Source organism: Kockovaella imperatae (assembly GCF_002102565.1).
Source record: "Kockovaella imperatae strain NRRL Y-17943 chromosome Unknown BD324scaffold_6, whole genome shotgun sequence".
Classification (NCBI taxonomy): domain Eukaryota; kingdom Fungi; phylum Basidiomycota; class Tremellomycetes; order Tremellales; family Cuniculitremaceae; genus Kockovaella; species Kockovaella imperatae.
In genome coordinates, this window is record NW_019028946.1 from 865,597 (window position 1) to 884,489 (window position 18,893).

General features: G+C 52.5%; 8 protein-coding genes across 8 annotated transcripts; 5 read left to right on the top strand and 3 right to left on the bottom strand.

The window, feature by feature from the left end:
* Nucleotides 1-431: 431 nt before the first annotated feature.
* Nucleotides 432-1,785, top strand: BD324DRAFT_608653 (hypothetical protein; the record flags this gene model as incomplete). The annotated part of the gene is made up of 5 exons (XM_022014118.1): nt 432-471; nt 526-801; nt 867-1,109; nt 1,161-1,465; nt 1,516-1,785. The coding sequence occupies 5 exons, from the start codon at nt 432-434 to the stop codon at nt 1,783-1,785; spliced, it is 1,134 nt and encodes a 377-aa protein (XP_021871412.1).
* A 357-nt stretch (nt 1,786-2,142) lies between these two features.
* BD324DRAFT_625896 (ras family-domain-containing protein) lies at nt 2,143-3,987 on the top strand. The gene is made up of 9 exons (XM_022015850.1): nt 2,143-2,461; nt 2,726-2,827; nt 2,880-2,919; nt 2,969-2,985; nt 3,048-3,052; nt 3,104-3,175; nt 3,227-3,313; nt 3,356-3,601; nt 3,654-3,987. Exons 1-9 carry the CDS (start codon nt 2,407-2,409, stop codon nt 3,831-3,833), a joined length of 804 nt encoding a protein of 267 aa, XP_021871413.1. The 5' UTR covers nt 2,143-2,406; the 3' UTR covers nt 3,834-3,987.
* Nucleotides 3,988-4,002: 15 nt separating this feature from the next.
* BD324DRAFT_650973 (hypothetical protein) lies at nt 4,003-7,625 on the bottom strand (the record flags this gene model as incomplete). The annotated part of the gene is made up of 11 exons (XM_022018241.1): nt 4,003-4,232; nt 4,290-4,636; nt 4,674-4,849; nt 4,889-5,007; nt 5,049-5,152; nt 5,203-5,486; nt 5,538-5,822; nt 5,871-6,193; nt 6,239-6,371; nt 6,407-6,538; nt 6,588-7,625. The coding sequence occupies 11 exons, from the start codon at nt 7,623-7,625 to the stop codon at nt 4,003-4,005; spliced, it is 3,171 nt and encodes a 1,056-aa protein (XP_021871414.1).
* Nucleotides 7,626-7,715: 90 nt separating this feature from the next.
* Nucleotides 7,716-9,398, top strand: BD324DRAFT_590691 (Sucrase/ferredoxin-like-domain-containing protein). Its single transcript, XM_022013793.1, has 3 exons — nt 7,716-8,826; nt 8,866-9,155; nt 9,198-9,398. The coding sequence occupies exons 1-3, from the start codon at nt 7,941-7,943 to the stop codon at nt 9,366-9,368; spliced, it is 1,347 nt and encodes a 448-aa protein (XP_021871415.1). The 5' UTR covers nt 7,716-7,940; the 3' UTR covers nt 9,369-9,398.
* A 74-nt stretch (nt 9,399-9,472) lies between these two features.
* On the top strand, nt 9,473-11,996 carry BD324DRAFT_625903 (hypothetical protein). Its single transcript, XM_022015851.1, has 13 exons — nt 9,473-9,750; nt 9,804-9,848; nt 9,896-9,999; nt 10,047-10,161; nt 10,203-10,251; nt 10,295-10,409; nt 10,447-10,542; nt 10,603-10,772; nt 10,825-10,959; nt 11,008-11,067; nt 11,107-11,437; nt 11,484-11,697; nt 11,749-11,996. Exons 1-13 carry the CDS (start codon nt 9,635-9,637, stop codon nt 11,906-11,908), a joined length of 1,710 nt encoding a protein of 569 aa, XP_021871416.1. The 5' UTR covers nt 9,473-9,634; the 3' UTR covers nt 11,909-11,996.
* Nucleotides 11,997-12,053: 57 nt separating this feature from the next.
* On the top strand, nt 12,054-14,653 carry BD324DRAFT_625915 (putative Acetamidase). Its single transcript, XM_022015852.1, has 17 exons — nt 12,054-12,272; nt 12,340-12,412; nt 12,450-12,498; nt 12,547-12,654; nt 12,703-12,748; nt 12,797-12,839; nt 12,881-12,940; nt 12,986-13,130; nt 13,176-13,294; nt 13,344-13,529; nt 13,566-13,656; nt 13,703-13,719; nt 13,758-13,844; nt 13,888-13,984; nt 14,031-14,113; nt 14,168-14,262; nt 14,318-14,653. Exons 1-17 carry the CDS (start codon nt 12,142-12,144, stop codon nt 14,595-14,597), a joined length of 1,710 nt encoding a protein of 569 aa, XP_021871417.1. The 5' UTR covers nt 12,054-12,141; the 3' UTR covers nt 14,598-14,653.
* Nucleotides 14,593-16,651, bottom strand: BD324DRAFT_445709 (hypothetical protein). The gene is made up of 4 exons (XM_022012801.1): nt 16,231-16,651; nt 15,988-16,174; nt 15,742-15,929; nt 14,593-15,692 (listed from the first exon to the last, which is right to left on the bottom strand). The coding sequence occupies exons 1-4, from the start codon at nt 16,297-16,299 to the stop codon at nt 14,688-14,690; spliced, it is 1,449 nt and encodes a 482-aa protein (XP_021871418.1). The 5' UTR covers nt 16,300-16,651; the 3' UTR covers nt 14,593-14,687.
* A 6-nt stretch (nt 16,652-16,657) lies between these two features.
* BD324DRAFT_650978 (hypothetical protein) lies at nt 16,658-18,856 on the bottom strand (the record flags this gene model as incomplete). The annotated part of the gene is made up of 5 exons (XM_022018242.1): nt 16,658-17,697; nt 17,746-18,310; nt 18,346-18,533; nt 18,586-18,772; nt 18,812-18,856. 5 exons carry the CDS (start codon nt 18,854-18,856, stop codon nt 16,658-16,660), a joined length of 2,025 nt encoding a protein of 674 aa, XP_021871419.1.
* Between the last annotated feature and the right edge of the window lie 37 nt (nt 18,857-18,893).

An 18,893-nucleotide genomic window follows, 5' to 3' on the forward strand; every position in this document is an offset into this window, starting at 1 on the left:
GCCGAGCAGGCAATTGGGAAAATACCCGCCCAAAACTGAATGGGCTATTTTTTGCTTCCGTTCTGCAGTCGAAATTCAAAAAAGGTCCTTGAGGCAGAGAGGGGAAAGTCTCTAGGCAGCAGCCACGAGAGGAAGCAACGACGGACCAGATTCAGACTCATCTGTATTCATCTTGATTCATCTCCCAACTCTTACCCTTTCAAAGAAGAAAGAGGGAGAGGCTTCTGTGGTGAACCATCATCATCTGAAAGCAGCTGAATCGTGAGTTGACAAAGGCTGCCTATATGCGCAACGGTACGAGATGCGTTGCTGACATTCTGATTGTCTCTTCTCTTCCCCTTTCCGTCCCCTGTCCACCACGATCTACGCGTACCATCCACCCGACCATTACAGCTTTGACTGCGCGGCAGTAGAGGAGCGACCGCATCATCATGTCGGTTGTCTCGAAAAACCCTTTTGACCTCTTGGACGGTGGGTGGATTTTCCTGATTGTGGGCGAATCAGCTAATATACGCTTTGCTTCAGACGACGGTGAATCCCCTTCTCCCGCTGTCAAGTCTACCACCAAGGCGCCCGCTACCGCGACCAAGACTACTCCCGCCGCCCCTGCCGCTCAAACTCAGCGAAACGTTCCTGGTTCCGCTCCTCGAGGTGGACAACGAGGCGGACGATACCCTTCCCGAGGTGGACCACGAAACGTTTACAGAGAGGACAATGGACCTCGAAACACTGGTCCTGACCCTGCTACTGGAACCACTGAAGGTCTAGAAGGTCCCGGCGGATTCGACGGAGAGCGTGTGGGTGAGTACGAGTCGTTTGAGACGCTCTTGCCCCCGTTGCACTTACTGATGAGCTACTCCTTTCAGCTCCCCCCAAGAAGGCCCACCACGGTCCTGACAGACACACCAAGGGACCTCGGGAATTCCGAGAGAACCGACGAGAGGGAGACAGATCCGGACGAGGCGGCCGAGGTGGAAACCGAGGAGCTAGGACTCCTGCTTCTGGAGGAGAAAGGAGACAATTCGAGAGGAGGTCTGGTGGATTGCCAGACAGCCAAAAGAAGGTCGACCAAGGCTGGGGCGGTAACGATGGACCCAAGGAGCTTGACGGTGGGTAGCAGGTTCTAATATCGCCATGTGTTTTGCTGACGCCTCGGGCAGCCGAAGAGGAAGGCGAGAAGGACGCTCAAGCCGAAGAGACCGCTCCTCAGACCCCTGCTGCAGAAGACGGTGGCTGGGGCGCTGGAGCCGATGGCGAGGCCAGAACTGGCGCCGATGCCGAGGAGGAGACTCCTGCTGAGCCGGAGGAGGTTCAAAAGAGCTACGACCAATTCTTGGCCGAGCGAGCCGAGCAAGCTTTGAGCAGCGGATTCGGCAAGAAGGAAAGCCGACAAGTCACTGGTGACAACCTTGAAGGCAAAGCCTTTGTCCGAGAGGGCATTGACGACTTCTTCTCCGGTGGCAAGGTGAGCCGAGCATATCCGACCCTAAGTAGCTTTGCTGATTCCCTAATTAGCAGGACAAAGCTGGAAGCAAGACCCGTGCTCCCAAGAAGGAAAAAGTTTACATCGAAGTCGATGGACAATTCGCTGCTCCTCCTCGATCTGGACGAGGTGGTGAGCGAGGAGGCCGAGGAGGTGCCGGACGAGGAGGAGATCGTGGATCTGGTCGAGGACGAGGTGCTCCCCGTGGTGCTCCTCGAGGTGGCCGAGGAGGATTCGGTGGACCCAGAGCCACTCAGCTCGACGGAAATGACGAGCGAGCTTTCCCCGCTCTCGGAGCGTAGACATCTCGTACCTGCTTCCGAGAAGCCAGTCAGAGGAGATTTTACTCTGCTATCAGAAAAGTTTGGTGCATCTGGAAATCATGGCACAAAGCACACATTATTATTTAGCACCAGAGTACACGTTCATCTCTTTCTTGTCCACTCTGTTTCCTCTCTCACATTTGACAGACATCTTACCAGCCCGCTATTGGTATCATCTTTTGCGGATCTCTGTCGCAGATGACCATACGCTCAGTAAACAAGTTGACCTGGGTGGGCCGGACGCCTACGATCAGTCTCGATAATATAATCGATCCCCCCGTTTAGGCAATTGAGGTCATCGCCTGCGAATGCTAGGATTCGCCTCCCGTTGTGCGATTGACAATCTTTGTGCAGAGCAAGACTTTGGACCATATCGTACGAAGAGGGTTCAATCACATTGGCGGCTATCGACGATCTAGAGCCTCTTAGCAATCATCAGGATCCCGCTCGAAGCGTCTCCAAGCCGTGAAGCCGACTGGAACCCCGCAGCCGGTGCAATTCCTGGAGGCGTGGAGCATCACCTTGTCCCGCACTTGCACAAGGTCACTCAGCTCACATCTGACATTCACACTTGCCTCACTCCGAAAGTAAATCTCCATCATGTCGAACGAGGATGGACCCGTCAAGGCCACTCAGGTCAAACTTGTGCTACTAGGTGAGTCTTCGATGATCGCGAGCGGGTGCTGTGCAGTGTGTCAATTTGGGATGGTCACGGACTCTCTTCGGAATACTGAGGGCCGCCGAGAGTCACACATCTGTGGATGCTTGCTGAGTTGAATGGGTGTATGAGCTGACTGATTTTCCTCTCTGCGTATCCGTGTATCTCTGTTTCGCCGCCCATTCCGCCTTTCGATCTCACCATCGCTTTTATTCTCTTGCCTCTCGTTTCATCGCCTTTCCCGTGATGATCACCTATCAGGCGAAGCGGCAGTTGGAAAATCATCTTTGGTGATGAGATTCTGCTCAAATGACTTCAACGAAAACACCTCGCCCACTATCGGAGCCGCGTTCCTGACTCAAAGTGAGTCTCACTTTGGTCTCCTGACATAGGCGCGGACTGACGATCCCTCAAGAATGTCGGCTGGAGAACAGGATTGTGAAGTTTGAGATATGGTGAGCTTTTTCGACCTGTTACACTGTCGTCAGCTCACATGTCGCTCAGGGACACCGCTGGACAAGGTGCGCACGTTGGAGGATGAATGTACTATGCTCATCGGCTGAACTCCTCTACGCTCATCTAGAACGAGTGAGTTGTAGCTCGCTTGATGCAGAAGATCATCAAGCTGACACCGCGCAGTTCCATTCCCTCGCACCTATGTATTACCGAAACGCAGCTGCCGCTGTGGTCGTCTATGACATAACCAAAGCTGTCAGTTGCCTCGTCTATGATAACCCAAGGTGATCAACTGACACGACCCAGTCGTCTCTTGAAAAAGCCAAAGCATGGGTCAAGGAGTTACAAAGACAGGCAAATCCGAATATCGTCATTGCCTTAGTAGGCAACAAGGTCAGCTCTCCATTCTCCCACAAGACGCTGACTTGCTCTCAGTTGGATCTCGTTTCAGATGAATCTGGAGCTTCAGTGGCTCCAAAGAGCAAGCCGGCAGCTGAGGAGCCGGCGAATGAGGCAGAGGAGTCAGAGACAGATGCTGAGGACGATGCGACACCCCCACCGCCGGCAACTACCGCGGCTGCAGGTGACGATTCGAGTGACAGTCTAAGACAGGTGTCGAAAGAGGAAGCAGACGAATACGCCAAGGAGGCCAAATTATTATTCTTCGAGGCGTCAGCCAAGGTCAGTTACTCAAAATGTCCAAGTCCCAGTTGTCACGCTGACACTTTGCCAGACCGGAGCGAACGTATCTGAGCTCTTCACTGAGATCGCCAAGAACATTCCCGATGAGACGCCTACAAAGCCTGCTGCTGCTCAAGGTCAGGCTGGCCGTAGGAATGGGGCTAGGCAAGGTGCGGACAGTGGAGTCGATCTTGGCGAGAGACAACAGGGTAAAAAGGGTGGATGCTGTTAGATTCGAGAGGCGACTTGGGGTGGAGGATGGACAGATATGTGGCGATATGCTTATTAGTTTCCCTTGTTGGCCTTTTCTTCCCACTGCGGCTCGAGGCGCAGATCTTGTACTGTTTTCGATCTGGATGCGACGGGCTCTTCTCACTAGAGGCTACATGATTATGATTGACTCAATCTATTATCAAGGGCTGCCACGCTGACCCATCCCCTCTTACTTCGGTTTCGTCCCCGACAGACATGGCGTCGTAAACTTCCATATCCACCGCTTCAGCCTCTTCCCGACTCGACACCTTATCCCTTTCACCTTCATTGCTCTCTTCTTCCTCATCGGCATACATTTCATACACTGCGTCCGCTTCGGGCCCTTCAACAACCATCTCCAAAATATCTTGACTGATATCTGCGGGGTAAAGTAAGAACACCACTCGACAAAGGGGACCATCCAAAAGAGGCTTACATTGAACACTCGGCAGGTCAAATCCTTTGACCTGCTCATAGTCAAACATTGGCGTGGCGTACGATAAGGCGCCAAAGACCGAGATGAATTGATGTCCGATGGCCTGAAATTCTCTCATCTGACTGACACTCCGTAATCTCTCGACGAGATTGATCCCTTGTGGAGACTTTTCAGGATCAGGTAGCGGGTCCATCTGATCCGAGGTGTAATCGCCACTCGCTTGCTTCTGCGACGCGCTAATCAGGGTCGAGCTCTTCGCTGATGGGCCAGACAATGCACGAGGATACTGGACGGGAATGACGAGGTGATGTAGAAGATAGAGGGTGGGTAAGATGATGTCGAGGGTCCTGTGCTTGGTCAGCGAGTAACATCCGATCAACCCACCTCTGGACATCAACTTCCTCCGCCCACACGCCCCATAATTTGGGCGTCTCTCTAGTCAGGAGCATGATGAGCGCGGGGACTACCAATGTCCGCTCGGCGATCAAAATAATGGCATCTTGATCCGCGATTGACATCATGGACAGGGCTCGAATGAGAGACGTGTACATATCGTACAGCTGTAGGTCGTCAGGTGAATGTCTCACGAGTTACCTTACTTGTCGTTCGGAAGCATCTGGTAGCGGATCGATCAGGAGTCTACTACATCGATCCAGGACAGGAGAGAACCCGGAAAATCGTCTCGAGTCCTCGATTAAAGCTCTGAAATTCTCAGAGACTGCCGGAGGAGATCAGCATTCATCGTTCCGTTAGACTTACAAGTTGACGCGGTGAGAATGACATGGATTCCATACATGATACGGTCCACAGGCTGTTCTTTGCTGGTCAGATACATGGAGATATTGACGAGCTCGTCATTGTTCCTGTGGAAGCGAGTTAGTGGCGGCCGCAAGGGCAAACCAGCTCAGCATACCAAGGCGAGCCAGACTTAGGACTAGCGCAAATGCCTTGGGTTAAACATCCAATCTCCGTTTGAAGAACGCTCTGCCAATGAGTGGTCTTCCTTTTTTCTTCGGCAACTTCGTCTTCTGCGGATGAGTTCATCGACACACGCAATTCCACGGAGCCTAAATCATCGCACAGCCCACAAAGAGTCTCAATGATCGACGGCTGATGGCTCGTTAATATTCCGCCAAATTCGTCGAACAAAGCAGTCGCTCGGCCCAGCATGGAGAGAATTGCGCACAACGCGTTTACCTACGTAAAATGGTCAGCTGTCCGCCCATGATGACGCAGAGTGCTACTCACCGCCTCATGAGTCGCAACACGTGCGCCGATCGCTTTCCGAAAGACGTTTGCGAGGCCTGTCCCGAAGACGGCGAAGATTCCAAGAAGGTGTTCGTAATCTAGATCCGAGTCGCCACAAGCGGCCAGTAGCGTCGCGCAGAGAGCAGGAACACTGTGCTGAGGATCGACATCTTGTTTCGGTTCATAACTCAGTAAACGGTACAAATCGGGCCGCAACAGCCCTTCCGGATCTGAAGATCTGCGGACGCAGGGCAAGGACGTGTGATGGAATAGGAAGTACAGAAACTGGATTTCATGTCAGTAAAAGATTCTCGGTCTCTCTGCAGAGCTCACCTCGCCACGCTTGTCGGGCAGGTCCGTCCAGGTCGGCTCGTCCGGCGCGTCATCTTCGGGCGAGACATCAATGTCCATTACTCCTTCGAGGTCGAAGCCATTCTCGTGTATCTCAAGACCATTGGCATCTTCCCCAGTCTCGCCTCGCCGTGTCGGAGAATGAGTCAGCTGCCGAGGAGTAGACTGACTGGCGCGTTTTTGGGGCGAGACTGGAGCTGGAGTGACCGATTCCATCCTGGGCCGTTTGATCCTAGCCATGGTCGGAGTTGCGAACCCATCCTTGAAGGCGTCAAAGCGTGGCGGTGGAGGTGGAGGAGCACGGCCTACTCGAGGGTATCAGGAAATCTCTCAGCAACCTGCAAGCTTACCTTTACCCTTGATAGACTTCAAAAATGCTGCCTCATCAGATTTGCCCTGCGGCGAGCCGTTACGAATAGGTGTAGGCGCTGGTCTTTGGCTCGAAGCCCGAGCCTTGATGGCTGAACTCAACGCAGCGTGATTCTGCAGTGAGATCGAGTCCACGTGAGGCGACTCACTGCAAATACTGCCTGTGTCTTGACATTCTCCACCTGCCTTGCAACTTCTCTCTCGCGTTCGCGAAATTTGCTCTCCATATCGGCAATCTTGGCCTTGAGTCTGTCTGCTTCTGCGATTGCTCGAAGTTGCTCCTGGAAATACACATCAGACCATGTATGGGATACCCACCGCACTGCTTACCTCCTTTTGAGCCCGACGCATGGTCTGCGCTTCGCCTTGCGCCTTCCACAGCTGGTTCTTCAACTCGTCCATCTTGGCGGCCACGTCCTCCGAGTCCACTTCCATGCCTTCCTGAGCGGCTTGCTTCTGCCTTGCCGGCTCTGCGCGTTGTCTCCTTTCCAGTTGTTTTTTCAGATCAGCGATTTCTTGCTCCAGAGCCTGAGCGCGTCGTTTCTCCTCTTCCAGCTGTATTGCCGTTTTCCGAGCCAAAGATCCTTGCGAAGAAGTCTGAGAGCCTGAACCTTCGGATGGTATAGGCGATAGTCGACTTCCACCTCCGCTCGGGAACGTCTGAGCTGTTGTGGAGGGGTGATGCCCAGCAGATACGGATCGAGCGAAATTCCTGGCTTGACCGGGAAACTGCCTGCCGGGCGCCAGCTTCCCCGGGTCTATGGAGGTAGATCTGGCGTGAGAAGGACCGGCTACATTCGATTCCTGCTTGATTGACTGACTAGCCTGCTGGATAGCAGCCCGTCTGGCAGCCGCAGCTTCGCTTCGACCAGATTGACTTGCAGGTGGAGCAACGCCAAAGTTCCGAGTCGTGTGACTGTCCACGATCTCATCCTCCCCCAGCTCGTAGCCATTCTCCCCAACCACTATATCTGGACGATAGCTCTCCTCCTCTTGGATCACATTCGATGTGGTGTACCCACCAGGCTGATTGTTTGACCAGTATGCCTGCCTCTTGTTCACGTTCTCCACATGTCTCTCGACATTCCCCTCTATGGACCGTTTCCCTCCATACTCCCATCCGAAGCCAGAATTACCAGCTCTGGGCTCAGTATTGATCGGCTGAGGCGCTTTGCGACCGGAAAAAGTGACATTGGAGGAAAGTATCGAGGGTTTTGGCTTTGTCACTGTGTGATGATACGGCTGGGTCACTCGAGATCTAGGTGCGGCTTGAGACGCTTGAAGAGCTGACGCTTCGAGCTGGTCCAGCGCTGCCGTATCGGCGAAGAGGTCGTCATCAAAATCATATGGATCGGAAGAGGTCGGCATTGTGTTCGATAAAGGTACTATGGTCTTCCATGGCTCCCGATTGAGTCCATGTATCGAGTCGATGAGTGATAGATAGAGAGACTTTGATAATATCAGGACCTTTGAGCTCGCGACTTTTGTTCACGGAGTACGCGGGGAACTCCGTAGAAATTACGGCATTAAACCCAAAGCACTTCGGCCGAATGACGAAACGCTCGAAGATCTCGCAGTACGTAGGTCTCAGTATCGTAATCACTACGAGGGAACCCATTTCACTCGTTCTTACTAGGGTAGAACTACGGCGACTTGGTCGGCAAAGCCCTTTGGAGCATCAAGATGCTTCGCAAGCTGTCCTCGCAACTCAGCGGCGCTGTCTCCTCCTTATCGGCGTCTGGTGACAAACTCCCTCCTCAACATGATTCGGCAGGCAGAGCTGAATCCTATGCCAAGTTTGCAGAGGTCATGAATGAAGCGCACATACCAGCGGACTCATCGGACTGTGCGGCCTGCGATCATCCTTGTACTGTCGGTCCTGAGGATGGCACGTCGGCCGGGACCATCGCGGAGAGCGGTCAGATCTGGGATGGTAAATCTTATCGTGATTATGTGATGGACAAGTATGGAGATCTTGGGGAGTTGCCGAAAGGCTTCGATACGGACTGGGACTCGGAGCTGGCGGGAAGTGGTCAACCTGCGAGGGGTCGTGTTGTAGTCATCTCTACTGGAAAGAGCAATTGGGAGAGAGATCATACAGTGGGGTCTTTTTCTTTTTTTTTTGACTCCGTGGCAACGCTGAAATGTGTTCAGGATGAGAAGGACAGCTTTGCATACCAACTAGACCAATACCTTCAGACTCTACCTGCTAACAAGGCTGGTAAAGGACCCAAGAGGACAGTGGACTTCGATACGCGGCCTCCTCTCGACCAATTTATCGCTCCTGTTGCGCCAATCGCTGAAGCGCAACTTGCACCACCTTCCCTATACTCTTCCTCATTGATATCACAAGCGGATGATCCCGAAGACCAGAGTGTGCTGGTTTTTCCCGACTGGAAAGTCGTTCACGAAGTGGAAAATACTCGAGAGGGCGCTGAAAGGCTTTATCAAGACGCCTTGCGAGGCGGTCTCGGGAAAGCCGGCGAGGCTTCGCAGAGCGAGAGTGACAGGGAGGGAGTTGGTAGGAAACGAAGCTGGGTGTTGCCATATCGTGCAGTGATTCTGCTCTGTAAGTTCAGATCACTTGATACGCCGCTTACGTTTCTAGGCTCCCATAAAAGACGAGACAACCGCTGTCACATCGCCGCACCGCTGCTACGCTCAGCTCTCATCACCTGCCTGTCAAAGTATGACATAACGGTCGACGAGACTGGCTCCTCATTGTGCGGTCTGAATGGACCTCCGTTGGAAGAGTTGGAAGGTGACGAAGCCGCAAGAGAAGCAGAGACCCAAAGACGAATCGATGAAATTGAGTCCGTCCACGGAGGTGAAGGCGGAGAAGTGGGTATTTTCAACATCAATCATCTCGGAGGTCATAGATACGCTGGAGTGATGCTGGTGAGTCCCTTTCTCGCGACGCGTGGACTGACTTGACCGAAGGTCCTCTTGCCATCCGGTGCTTTCCTGAGCTACGGTCGAGTCACGCCTCAAGAGATTCCCAGAGTTGTAGAGGACACGATACTCAAGGGCAAAATTGTACCGGGACTGTTGAGGGCGGCAGCGGGCGTGGAGCGGTCGGCGGGTCAGGGTCACTCCTTATTAAAGTGGTAGAAGCAAATGCATCCCGCATACACAACGAGTCAATACAAACCTTACCGTACCGAAGGGCGGCTCGAGCCGGGATCCGCGGCAACATGAATCATCCACTTGATCCTCTTTTATACATGATTTCAGTCATTCATCTTTTTTACGCTTCGCACCTCTACACAGCTCATAGAGAGACACGATCTAGTCCGATAGCCCGCCGAGTACGCAAAGGATAGTGGGCATCCAAACTCGCCGCAGTCACTCTCCGGCTCTCTCGGTGGGCATCACCCATGCCCACCCGTCCTTCTGATTCAGAAGTGACGACGACGAGGCCAACCAAGATTCCAAAGATGGAAGACTCCATCGACGTAGTCAGCGCATCGACAGCAACTGCTCCTATACCCTCGTACGTGGTGTCAATTGACAGTCATGCGGGATTCTGACCGGTTTTTGATTCAGCTATCGACCAGACGCAAAGGAGAGGAGGTATGACAGGCAGCTGAGGTGCGTGACCCTTCGCGCATCTTTGAAGACGAGCTGACGAGACTCAGACTATGGGCATCATCAGGACAAAAATCACTTGAACAAGCTCGTGTTCTGCTAGTCGGATGCAATGCTACTGGTTGTCAATCACTAAAGAATTTGGTCCTTCCCGGTATGATCTCTCAACTCGTCGCGAAATCGGGGCTGATCGGATTGCAGGCATCTCGCACTTCACCATCTTGACCGACGCAAAAACTACTGCACAGGATGTCGCGACCAACTTCTTTCTCCACCCGGAGAGTTTAGGCCAGAATGTCGCCGATGAGGCCGTCAAGTGAGACACTCAACGAGGACCAGCTCTGCTGACGCTATCAGATACCTCAAAGAGCTCAATCCAGCCGTAGAAGGGGTCGCGAACGTCCAAGTAGGTCCTCTCTCACTATCCTCGTGGCTCAATTCAACTCTAGGACCCGGCAACACTGCTCAAGTCTGAGCCCGATTTCTTCACATCCTTCACTCTCGCCCTCTGCTGTGATGTTGATCCTGACCTAGAACTCAGCATTGCAGACCTGCTCTGGCAGCGTGAGTATGATGAGCTTCAGCGTGCTGATATCTTAAGACTCATCTACTCCTGGCAATCGAGATGTTCCCTTGATGTCGATCCGGAACTCAGGGTTTATCGGCCGCATCAGCATTCAACTACGAGAGCACTGTGGTCAGTTATGCTCCGGAGGGCCCCATGGCAAAGCACCACGATACTGACAATGTCTTGCAGTGATCGACACACATCCCGATTCAACTCATACATTACGCATTGATCAACCTTTCCCAGAGCTGGAGACATATGCTCGTAGCCTTGACTTGGACAGCATGGACTCCATGGAGCATTCACATATACCCTACTTGGTCCTACTCGTCCGAGCTTTGTGCGACTGGAGAGATGCGGTAAGCTTGCCGACTTTAGGATGCAGCACAGAAGCTCAAGATTCACGCGTAGCACGAGGGTCAAGCTCCTAGCTTTGAGTTCCGCGATGAGTTCAAGGAGACACTGCGCAAAGGGAAACACAAGTACGATGAAGAGAATTTTGACGAGGCGATCGGTCAGGCATTCAAGTGCTGGAACACTAGCGAGGTTGGTTCAGATTGGCGCCCTCAGATGTTTGCTGAAGCCCCCAATCAGATTCCGTACGAAGTAGAGAGCCTTCTGTCCAGAGACAATGTCAAGAATATCACTGCCTCAGTCAGTCGCCTTCGCGATTCATTCACTGACACTCCGCAGTCTCACAACCTTCATATCCTTCTCCACACTCTCGGCATCTACCTTCAAAGCCATCCACTTCCCCCGATATCGCCATCCCTCCCAGACATGCATTCCTCTACCGAATCCTACATCACCCTCCAAAATATGTACAAGCGACAATACCAATCGGACCTTGCAGAGTACAAATCTGTCCTCGACAAAGTTCTGGACAGCGTCGGATTACCTTCCGGAGCCGTTCCCGTAACCGAGATCGAGAGCTTCGTCAAAAACTCGGGAGGCGTGGACATCGTTAATGGCAGCCCGCTCAGCGCTCAACGAGATGTCAAGGGCTTGACACGTGAAGCGATCAGTACGTACCAACTCAGTCTCGGACCGATCTGACATCTCGGCTTCAGATGAGCACTTTGCCGATCCCGAATCAGAAAACCACCTAGCCATCGCTGAGCATCTGGCTATCCTTGCTGCTGAACGCTATCGCACGAAGCATTCAATCTGGCCTGGGACGACCAGCGATACCACGGCAGACTGTCAGATTCTAGAAGAGTCGATCAAAGAGATGTCTGGTCTTACAGCGCTGCCTGGAATGGCTAAGGAAGCCATCGTCGAGGTGTAAGTCATGCTCACGAAGAAATGTCTCTCCAGATAACTGAGATTCCCCAGTGTACGCGGAGGGTTCAGTTCACTGCCGACAACAGCAGCTTTCATTGGCGGTCTGGTGGCTCAGGAAGCCATCAAGCTTGTGACCGATCAATATTCGCCTCTTGACAATACAGTCATCGTTGATCTGGTCAAGAGTACGACCACTGCTTTTAAGCTGTAAACCATACATGAGAGGCCTCATAACGCTCTAGGATGCTTGTGCAATTGGGTTGCAGCGGGGACGCAGAGCCATATGCATTACCCACCATGTACTTTTAAGACATGCCACCGGCAGTCGGCTTTACGGAATGTGTTAACCGGGTTGACTGAAATGCTCGTCCAGTTGACGATCACACATTGTAATATCGATTGAACTTCCGCCGAATCGGTCACTGAGTCAGTCCCTGGCGCGCTATGACAGCCTCCGCTACCCTGCAGGCCAGCAAGAAGAAGCGCGATGAGCGGGAACGAGCCGTGAAAGAGATGGAAGACAAGTTGGGCGTGTTGGCGGATCATCCAGAGGATGCAGACTACACTCATACAAGGTAGGTCTTCTGGGACGCTGCTGCCTCTCACGGTCGTTCGCTCAATTGATAAAATATGTGTTTTGAGACCGTTGGATATCGTCGCGAACCTCAAATCACGGAAAGCAGGATGGACAGTGGAGAGAATTATGATCGCATTCGTCGGTTCTTCTGTGATGGAGTGTCTGACTCCTACAGATCCGGACGGCGTGTGATGCTCACCGAAAGACGAATTGTCTGACAGAAGGTATGCAATACCTAATAGAGCTATGAACGGTCCCTGATCGCGCTTCAGTGATGTTCCATGAAGCCTTGGAAGCCGCCAAATTGAAGGACAAGGAGCTGGATGTATCTCCTGACAATATCCAAGGCGACTTTTGGGGATTGCCGTCCAGCTTCAAGGGTCAGGCGGCTCTTTAGACGCGGTGAAGAGGACTGAATCTGGTCTCAGACACATACAACATCATCGGTGTGGATACGTCGCTTGGACTATCCCAGTGAGCGGGTCTGCTCGCTATCTAGTGTCACGCTTATCGAGCACTCAGATTCTGTGACCAGCCAACCGCCGAGACGAACGATGAGGCTGGCGTGAGCTGAGGTGTATGTTGACATTTTGACAAGTCGTCAAGCTGGTGAAAGTCTTCAGAAAAGCGGGTGGTATTCCATTTTGCAAAACGAATGTCCCGCAAGTGAGCTTGAAATGATCTTGAAGTCTTCCTAAGGATCTCCTCCAGACACTTTTCGCGACCGAATGTAGCAATCCCATCTTTGGGACTTCCACCAATCCCCATGACTCTCTGCGGACCCCAGGCGGAAGCTCTGGCGGCGAAGCAGCTCTCGTTGCGTTACACGGCACTCCTATTGGTTGGGGATCGGATGGTAGGCTCGAGTGTAGCTCAAACAGCTGTTGATCGACGATCATAGTGGGCGGATCACTCCGTGTCCCTTCACATAATGTCGGGATTTGTGCTCTCAAGCCTGTGAGGGGTAGGTGGCCGCATTCCGGAGGACGTCCTACTGTTCCGGGCAGCGACGGTGTCAAGGTGGGTAACGAAACGGTCTGGAGATAGTCAATTTACGGTTGTCCGTCAGGTAGTAGAGGGTCCTATGGCTAGGACTGTCGACGATCTCATATTCGCCTCGAGGACTGTTTTAAGCTTGATACCCAAGATGGAAGGCAGCTTTAAGGGCGAATCGTTAATCCCTCTACCTTGGCGAGAGACAGAGCAACCCAAACGGTTGAAGATTGGATATTTCACAGGATTTCCAGGACTAAAGGTCAGTTCGGTCAAGGCGACGTTTGACGTAATGTAGACCAGTCCTGCTTGCTCTCGAGCTGTACGTGACACGGTGGAAAAGCTTCAAGCCGCAGGCCACGAGGCCGTATCATTTGAGCCACCACGTTGTGAGTCGTGTTCGCATCCTAGTCCAGGCATCTGATTCGTTTACAGTACTAGATGCATTCAAGGCAAGTCATTCGTCGGGGATCGACACTGACCGCTATAGAGCTTCGCCTCTATGACCTCGTCCGACGGCTATGGGACGTTGTTGGGCAATCTCGGTCCTGACCCCATGGAGCCCTCGCTACGTCTCGTGAGTGCATCAACTAAAACGGCTGAACATGTGGCTGTTCTAGGTCACCCTTGGATCTAAAATGCCATGGCTCGTGCATCAGCTGGCAGTTCAAATTCTTCGATGGGTCGTGCGCGATACCCTTTTTGCCGACATCTTCGGTGAGCTTTAGACTCAACGCTGCGCTTCAGCTGATGTCTCATTTAGCTGTGTCTCGCCCGAAGAGCGTGAAAGAGCTGTGGGCAGCTACGGCACTCCGTGACGAATGCAACGCAGAGTTCTGCAGAGCGGTAAGCCCGATCGACGTGGCCAAATTATTCCCAACGCTTAAGTTTTCTCAAAAGGCATGGGATCATGAGGCATTCGACGCAGTGATATGTCCTGTTCTATCAGTGCCAGCCATGGAGCACGGTCGCACCACACTTCTTTCACCAGTGGCGTGAGTTTGTCAACACCAGCATCACCAGCATTTCACTGAAAGCTCACAACGGCAGTATCGGAACCATCGTATTCAACATCATCGACTCGACTGTGGGTGTTCTCCCTGTGGCACGTGTGGATCGAGAGCTCGACTCCACCCCACCAGACTTTTTGAAAGGCTCCGTAGGTTCTTGGATCCTCGAACGCCGAATGTACGAGGGCACGAATCCGGCCTACAACGCCGATAAGATGCATGGACTACCTATCGGAGTGCAAGTTGTGGCCAAGCCTTGGCAGGAGGAGAAAGTGCTCAAGATCATGAAGGTTGTGGAGGAGGCTGTGAAGTTCAAATGATATTTGACCCTGGCCAATGCAAGGTCCGGACTCGCTCATGCATCCTCGATGGACTTCGAGTCAGACCACCACTCCACCATATGCTCTAGGCTATGGAGGATCCCTCGCCTTCGTTCTTTCCTTTTTCGCCTGCTTCCCTGCAGCACGCTCCGCTATTCCCATCCTGTAATAATCTTCAGCTTCTGGTAAATCGAACTGTTTTGTAAGAGCGATGGTCGCATTGATCTTTTGCTGGTTATTAGGCATCGCCGCGAGCTGCCTCCACTGTTGGATGGTAGCTTTTGCTTTATCTCGAGGAAGTTGACCGATTCTCGTCGCCATCGACCGTTGAGTGTAGATATTCAGACCTAGACCTTCGGGACCAGCTATGTGCATCGCCTCTCGAGCGAGATCACCATTGCTGCTCGCAAGCGCTGCTCGTGCTGCATCGAGTACATACTGCGCGGAAATTGTACCAGGTGCCGAAGGAGGCGGCGCAGGGGACGGACGAGATCGAGATGGTTGTCCACTGGAAGATGCTCTTGCTCCTCCGCCTCCTCCTTCACCTCCTAAGCCTCGACTGTGTCCGACGTCATTGCCAAAGCCTTTCAAGATCTGTTCAGTCTCCTCATTCGATCGTGACGATTTCAACATGGCCATTAGCTTTTGTCTGGTCGGTCGATCCAGCTTTGTCCTGAGACTCTCATTGAGAGGAGTGAGTTGCGAGCTAGATATCCTGTATTTGGCATTTGGCGTTGCAGATGAAGCTGCTGCCTGGGTTCCCAAAGATGCCAGATGATCTCTCCATTTTTTACTATACGTCGCTGTACGTTTTGCGACTTGCTTCGGTGCGTTATCTTTTGTCCATCTTCTGAGATTTGTCTCAGCCCGACTGTCAGGCTGGTCATTTGAGGTGTTGATAAGACTGAGGATGAGGCCTCGACGGGCGTCCGGGTCGGTATAGCCTGCGGCTTGAAGCCTTGCGTCGGCGTCTGGGATCCTAGGGTCCACAATAAAAGTGGATGAGGGAATAGAAGAGGGCTTAGGGGCTGAAGGGGCTTGAGGGCCTGCCGGAACCGATGACCCGGACGGGGATATCGAGGAACCCAAAGTGATCTGAAATGCTTGTTCAGTACATCATTCCTCCACATGCAATCTAGCTCACTTTTTCTCCACTTGGGCGCCTACTAAGCCAAAAAAAAGTGCAAGCTAGTGTTTTCAGGCACACCACAAGGGTGAACAGGTCGGGATGAGAGATGAAGAACATGGCCACCTCAAGGAGAGACCCAATGACGAAGATGGGCCAATAACGCTCCAAATGGGGCTTGTGAAAGGCCGCGGAGACATCGTCGCCTAAGATCACGGTATCAGGCAAAAGGCCGTAACTGTATCTCTGGCGGGAAGGACTCACAAACATATTGCAGTGGTATACCGAGGTCAAAGACCAAGCCAATGCACAAGGTGATCTCCTTCATTGCGGTTCGCATGATAACCCAGGATAAGACAAAGATAGCTGAGAGGACAAAGATGTCCCAGACACCCAGAAGATCAGAGATGAGAATGACTCCTTCCCCGAGCCAACCCCCAGAAAGAGCCAACTAGAGATCCCTTAGTACCCGATGTTCGCGTAGGGGATGCAATGGAAAATGCTTACCACTTCATCTCTTAGGCGATTACAGCGATCATTCATACGCCCTGCAGCATCTGACTGCTCGCCGGCCATGCCCTGTTCGAGGCGCTTCACCAGATCTTCTGGACCCGAATGCAGAATCGCCTATGTAAGACATCTAGCCGTTGACCATGAGACTGCTAGTGAGCACAGTGCGACATGCCAATTGTCAGCGGACTCGAGTCAGTCAGCTAGACAGCAACATAAACCTTCCTTTCTTGATTGGCGGTGATCAGCGTCAAAGGACAGTACTTGTGGCATGAGACTTAAGACAGTACCTTGCCACCATAGATACATTCATCGGGGATTCGTCCGCTTATTGATGAGCAGAATTCCAGATCAACGAAGACAAAGCAAGCTGAAGGACGAATACATCAGTCCGCCTCTGTGCATTCCACCTTGACTTCGCCCATCAGGCATTGAAGCCCGCTCGTCGCCCTCTGTCGAGATCGTACTCCTGAAGGGCTAATTCAAGAGCTTGCTTCGTCCCCTGCCTTCTAAGGAATCGGATCACCTCTGTTGACCTAGGACCAGGCGGAAGCGATCGGACTACATCTTCGAACACCCTTTCGCTCATGCAAAATTGACCACCGAAGTCTGTCTTGTTCCAATAAGTCGTGTTCAGAGCCGTTCTGGTGGCTTTCTGAACTTCATTCTCTTCGTCCATTTCATTGCAAGGAGCCAACTGTCTCAGTCGGGCCATCAGAGCTTCGTAGAGCATATCGTGAGCTTGGTCGTTGGGCTGTGACATGAGGTCTCTTATGATAGCGCGTCGAATCGCGGATCTGAAGCCCTTAGCCCTCAGTACCCAGTTGATCTGATCCAGCTTGCCCATGAGAACTTCATCGAGATCCCCGCCAGCCTTTGCCTCCCATGCTTGATTGAGAGGTCGCCACAGGACACCAACGTAAGGGGCAAGGATTCGCTTCCAATCTTTGCTATTGTATGTCTCCTTCCACGCCTTGTGTAGATCCCTTGCGGATTTGGGATCCATCTGATCGAAAAGATCCATCAACAATTGTCCTCGAGCTGTATAATCCACTCTTGCGTCTTGAAGATAGTAATCCAGCAATTCGAGCGAATCTTGAGGCAGAGCCTGCTCCCAAACAGCAGGCGGAGCCGCATCGGAGCTGTCTCCAGAATATTTGTATCGTGGCAGTGAGAGGTTGAGTGATCGAGCCCATTGCCGCTGTCCATAGTTCGTCATTGATTTGACCCCAGAAGTGCCAGGGGCTGGGGCAGACTCCGGCGGGTGTCGACGAGTCATGCCTTTCCAATGGGCGCCCGGATCGTTTGATCCATTCTCCTCGCTGTCGTCATCGTCACTAATGCCTGGCACTATTGGAGCTGACGCTGTAGATTTCTTCAGTCCGAGTCGCTCTCGCAATCCGCGTTTGGCAGGTTTGGCGGGAGGTGTCTGATCGCCAGTCGAGGCGGAATTAGGGATCTTGTCTGCCAGATGTCAAGCCTTTCCCCTTAATTTCTGAATAGATCACTCACCTCCGAAATCGGTGATTGGTCCACCGGTATCTGCATCGTACTTGAGTTGTGGGCCTTCATCCGGCGCATAATCTGGCATGAGATTGCCGGTATGATCAGCAGGATGGACAGGTCCAGGTTTACCGAAGGTCGCCGGATTCGGTCGGTGAGCTAGAGAGAACACCTCATCGTCAGGTCCGATCGCAGCTTCACCTCCAGGCAGCTTGGACGCGGACGTTCCCTGGGCCTTTTCAGCCATCTTGCGCTTGGCTCTGTCCATGATCTTCTTTCGCTTTTCCGGATCCTTCTCCTTGAGCCATTCTCTCAGCTGCTTTTCCTGCTTCTTTGGGTCCTTGATACCCTTGAGGTATTCGATCATCGCTTTACGTCCCTCTTCGTCATCATATCCTGCAGCTTTGAGCTTTCGATCCCAACGTTGTTCAGGAGTTTCCTTATCCTTCTTCTCCCCTGATTCTGCACCAGGTATCTTGCTAGTAGGTAATTCTCTCCCGCTGGATGCGGTTTTGCTCCCGAGTCCCGAAGCGTTGGAGGCGCCGATGTCTCGTGTTCCGATAGAGTTGACGACCTGTGGTGTCAGCACACTCGGTTTGAAATACTCACAAAGCTCCCATCTGCTCTTCGGGCTAGCCATAGTGCCGTCATCAAAGTCGATTTGATACATACGACAAGGGTGAAAAGGTCCGGATGAACCACAAAGAAACACAACAGTTCTATGCCGGTGCCAAAAATGAGGACTGGCCAATAAGCAGCAAGATGCTTCGTGTGCGTTGGTTCACGCTTAGGATTCACTGTAGTTGGGCGCTAAGCTAACAACGATTTGCCTGTACCGTGCTCGCTTACATTGATTCTGTAGCGGTATCGTGACGTCAGAAGTAAAGCCGAGAATCATTGACGTCAAGGAGTCAGATACCCTCAAGATGATCCAGCACGGAATGAAGAGAAACGCAAGGACGAAAATGTCCCAAAACGACAGGAAAACTGAGATTATAGGGACTAGCTCCCCAAGCCAGCCGCCGGAGACAGCAAGCTGGTCAAAAGTAAGCTGGGACTCATGGATTACGCTCACAATGTCTTTCCGCAGCCACCTCGATTTGTCCGAGAGGTCGACCATGGTGAGGTTTGAGAGGTTCGAGGACAACTTTCCGCAG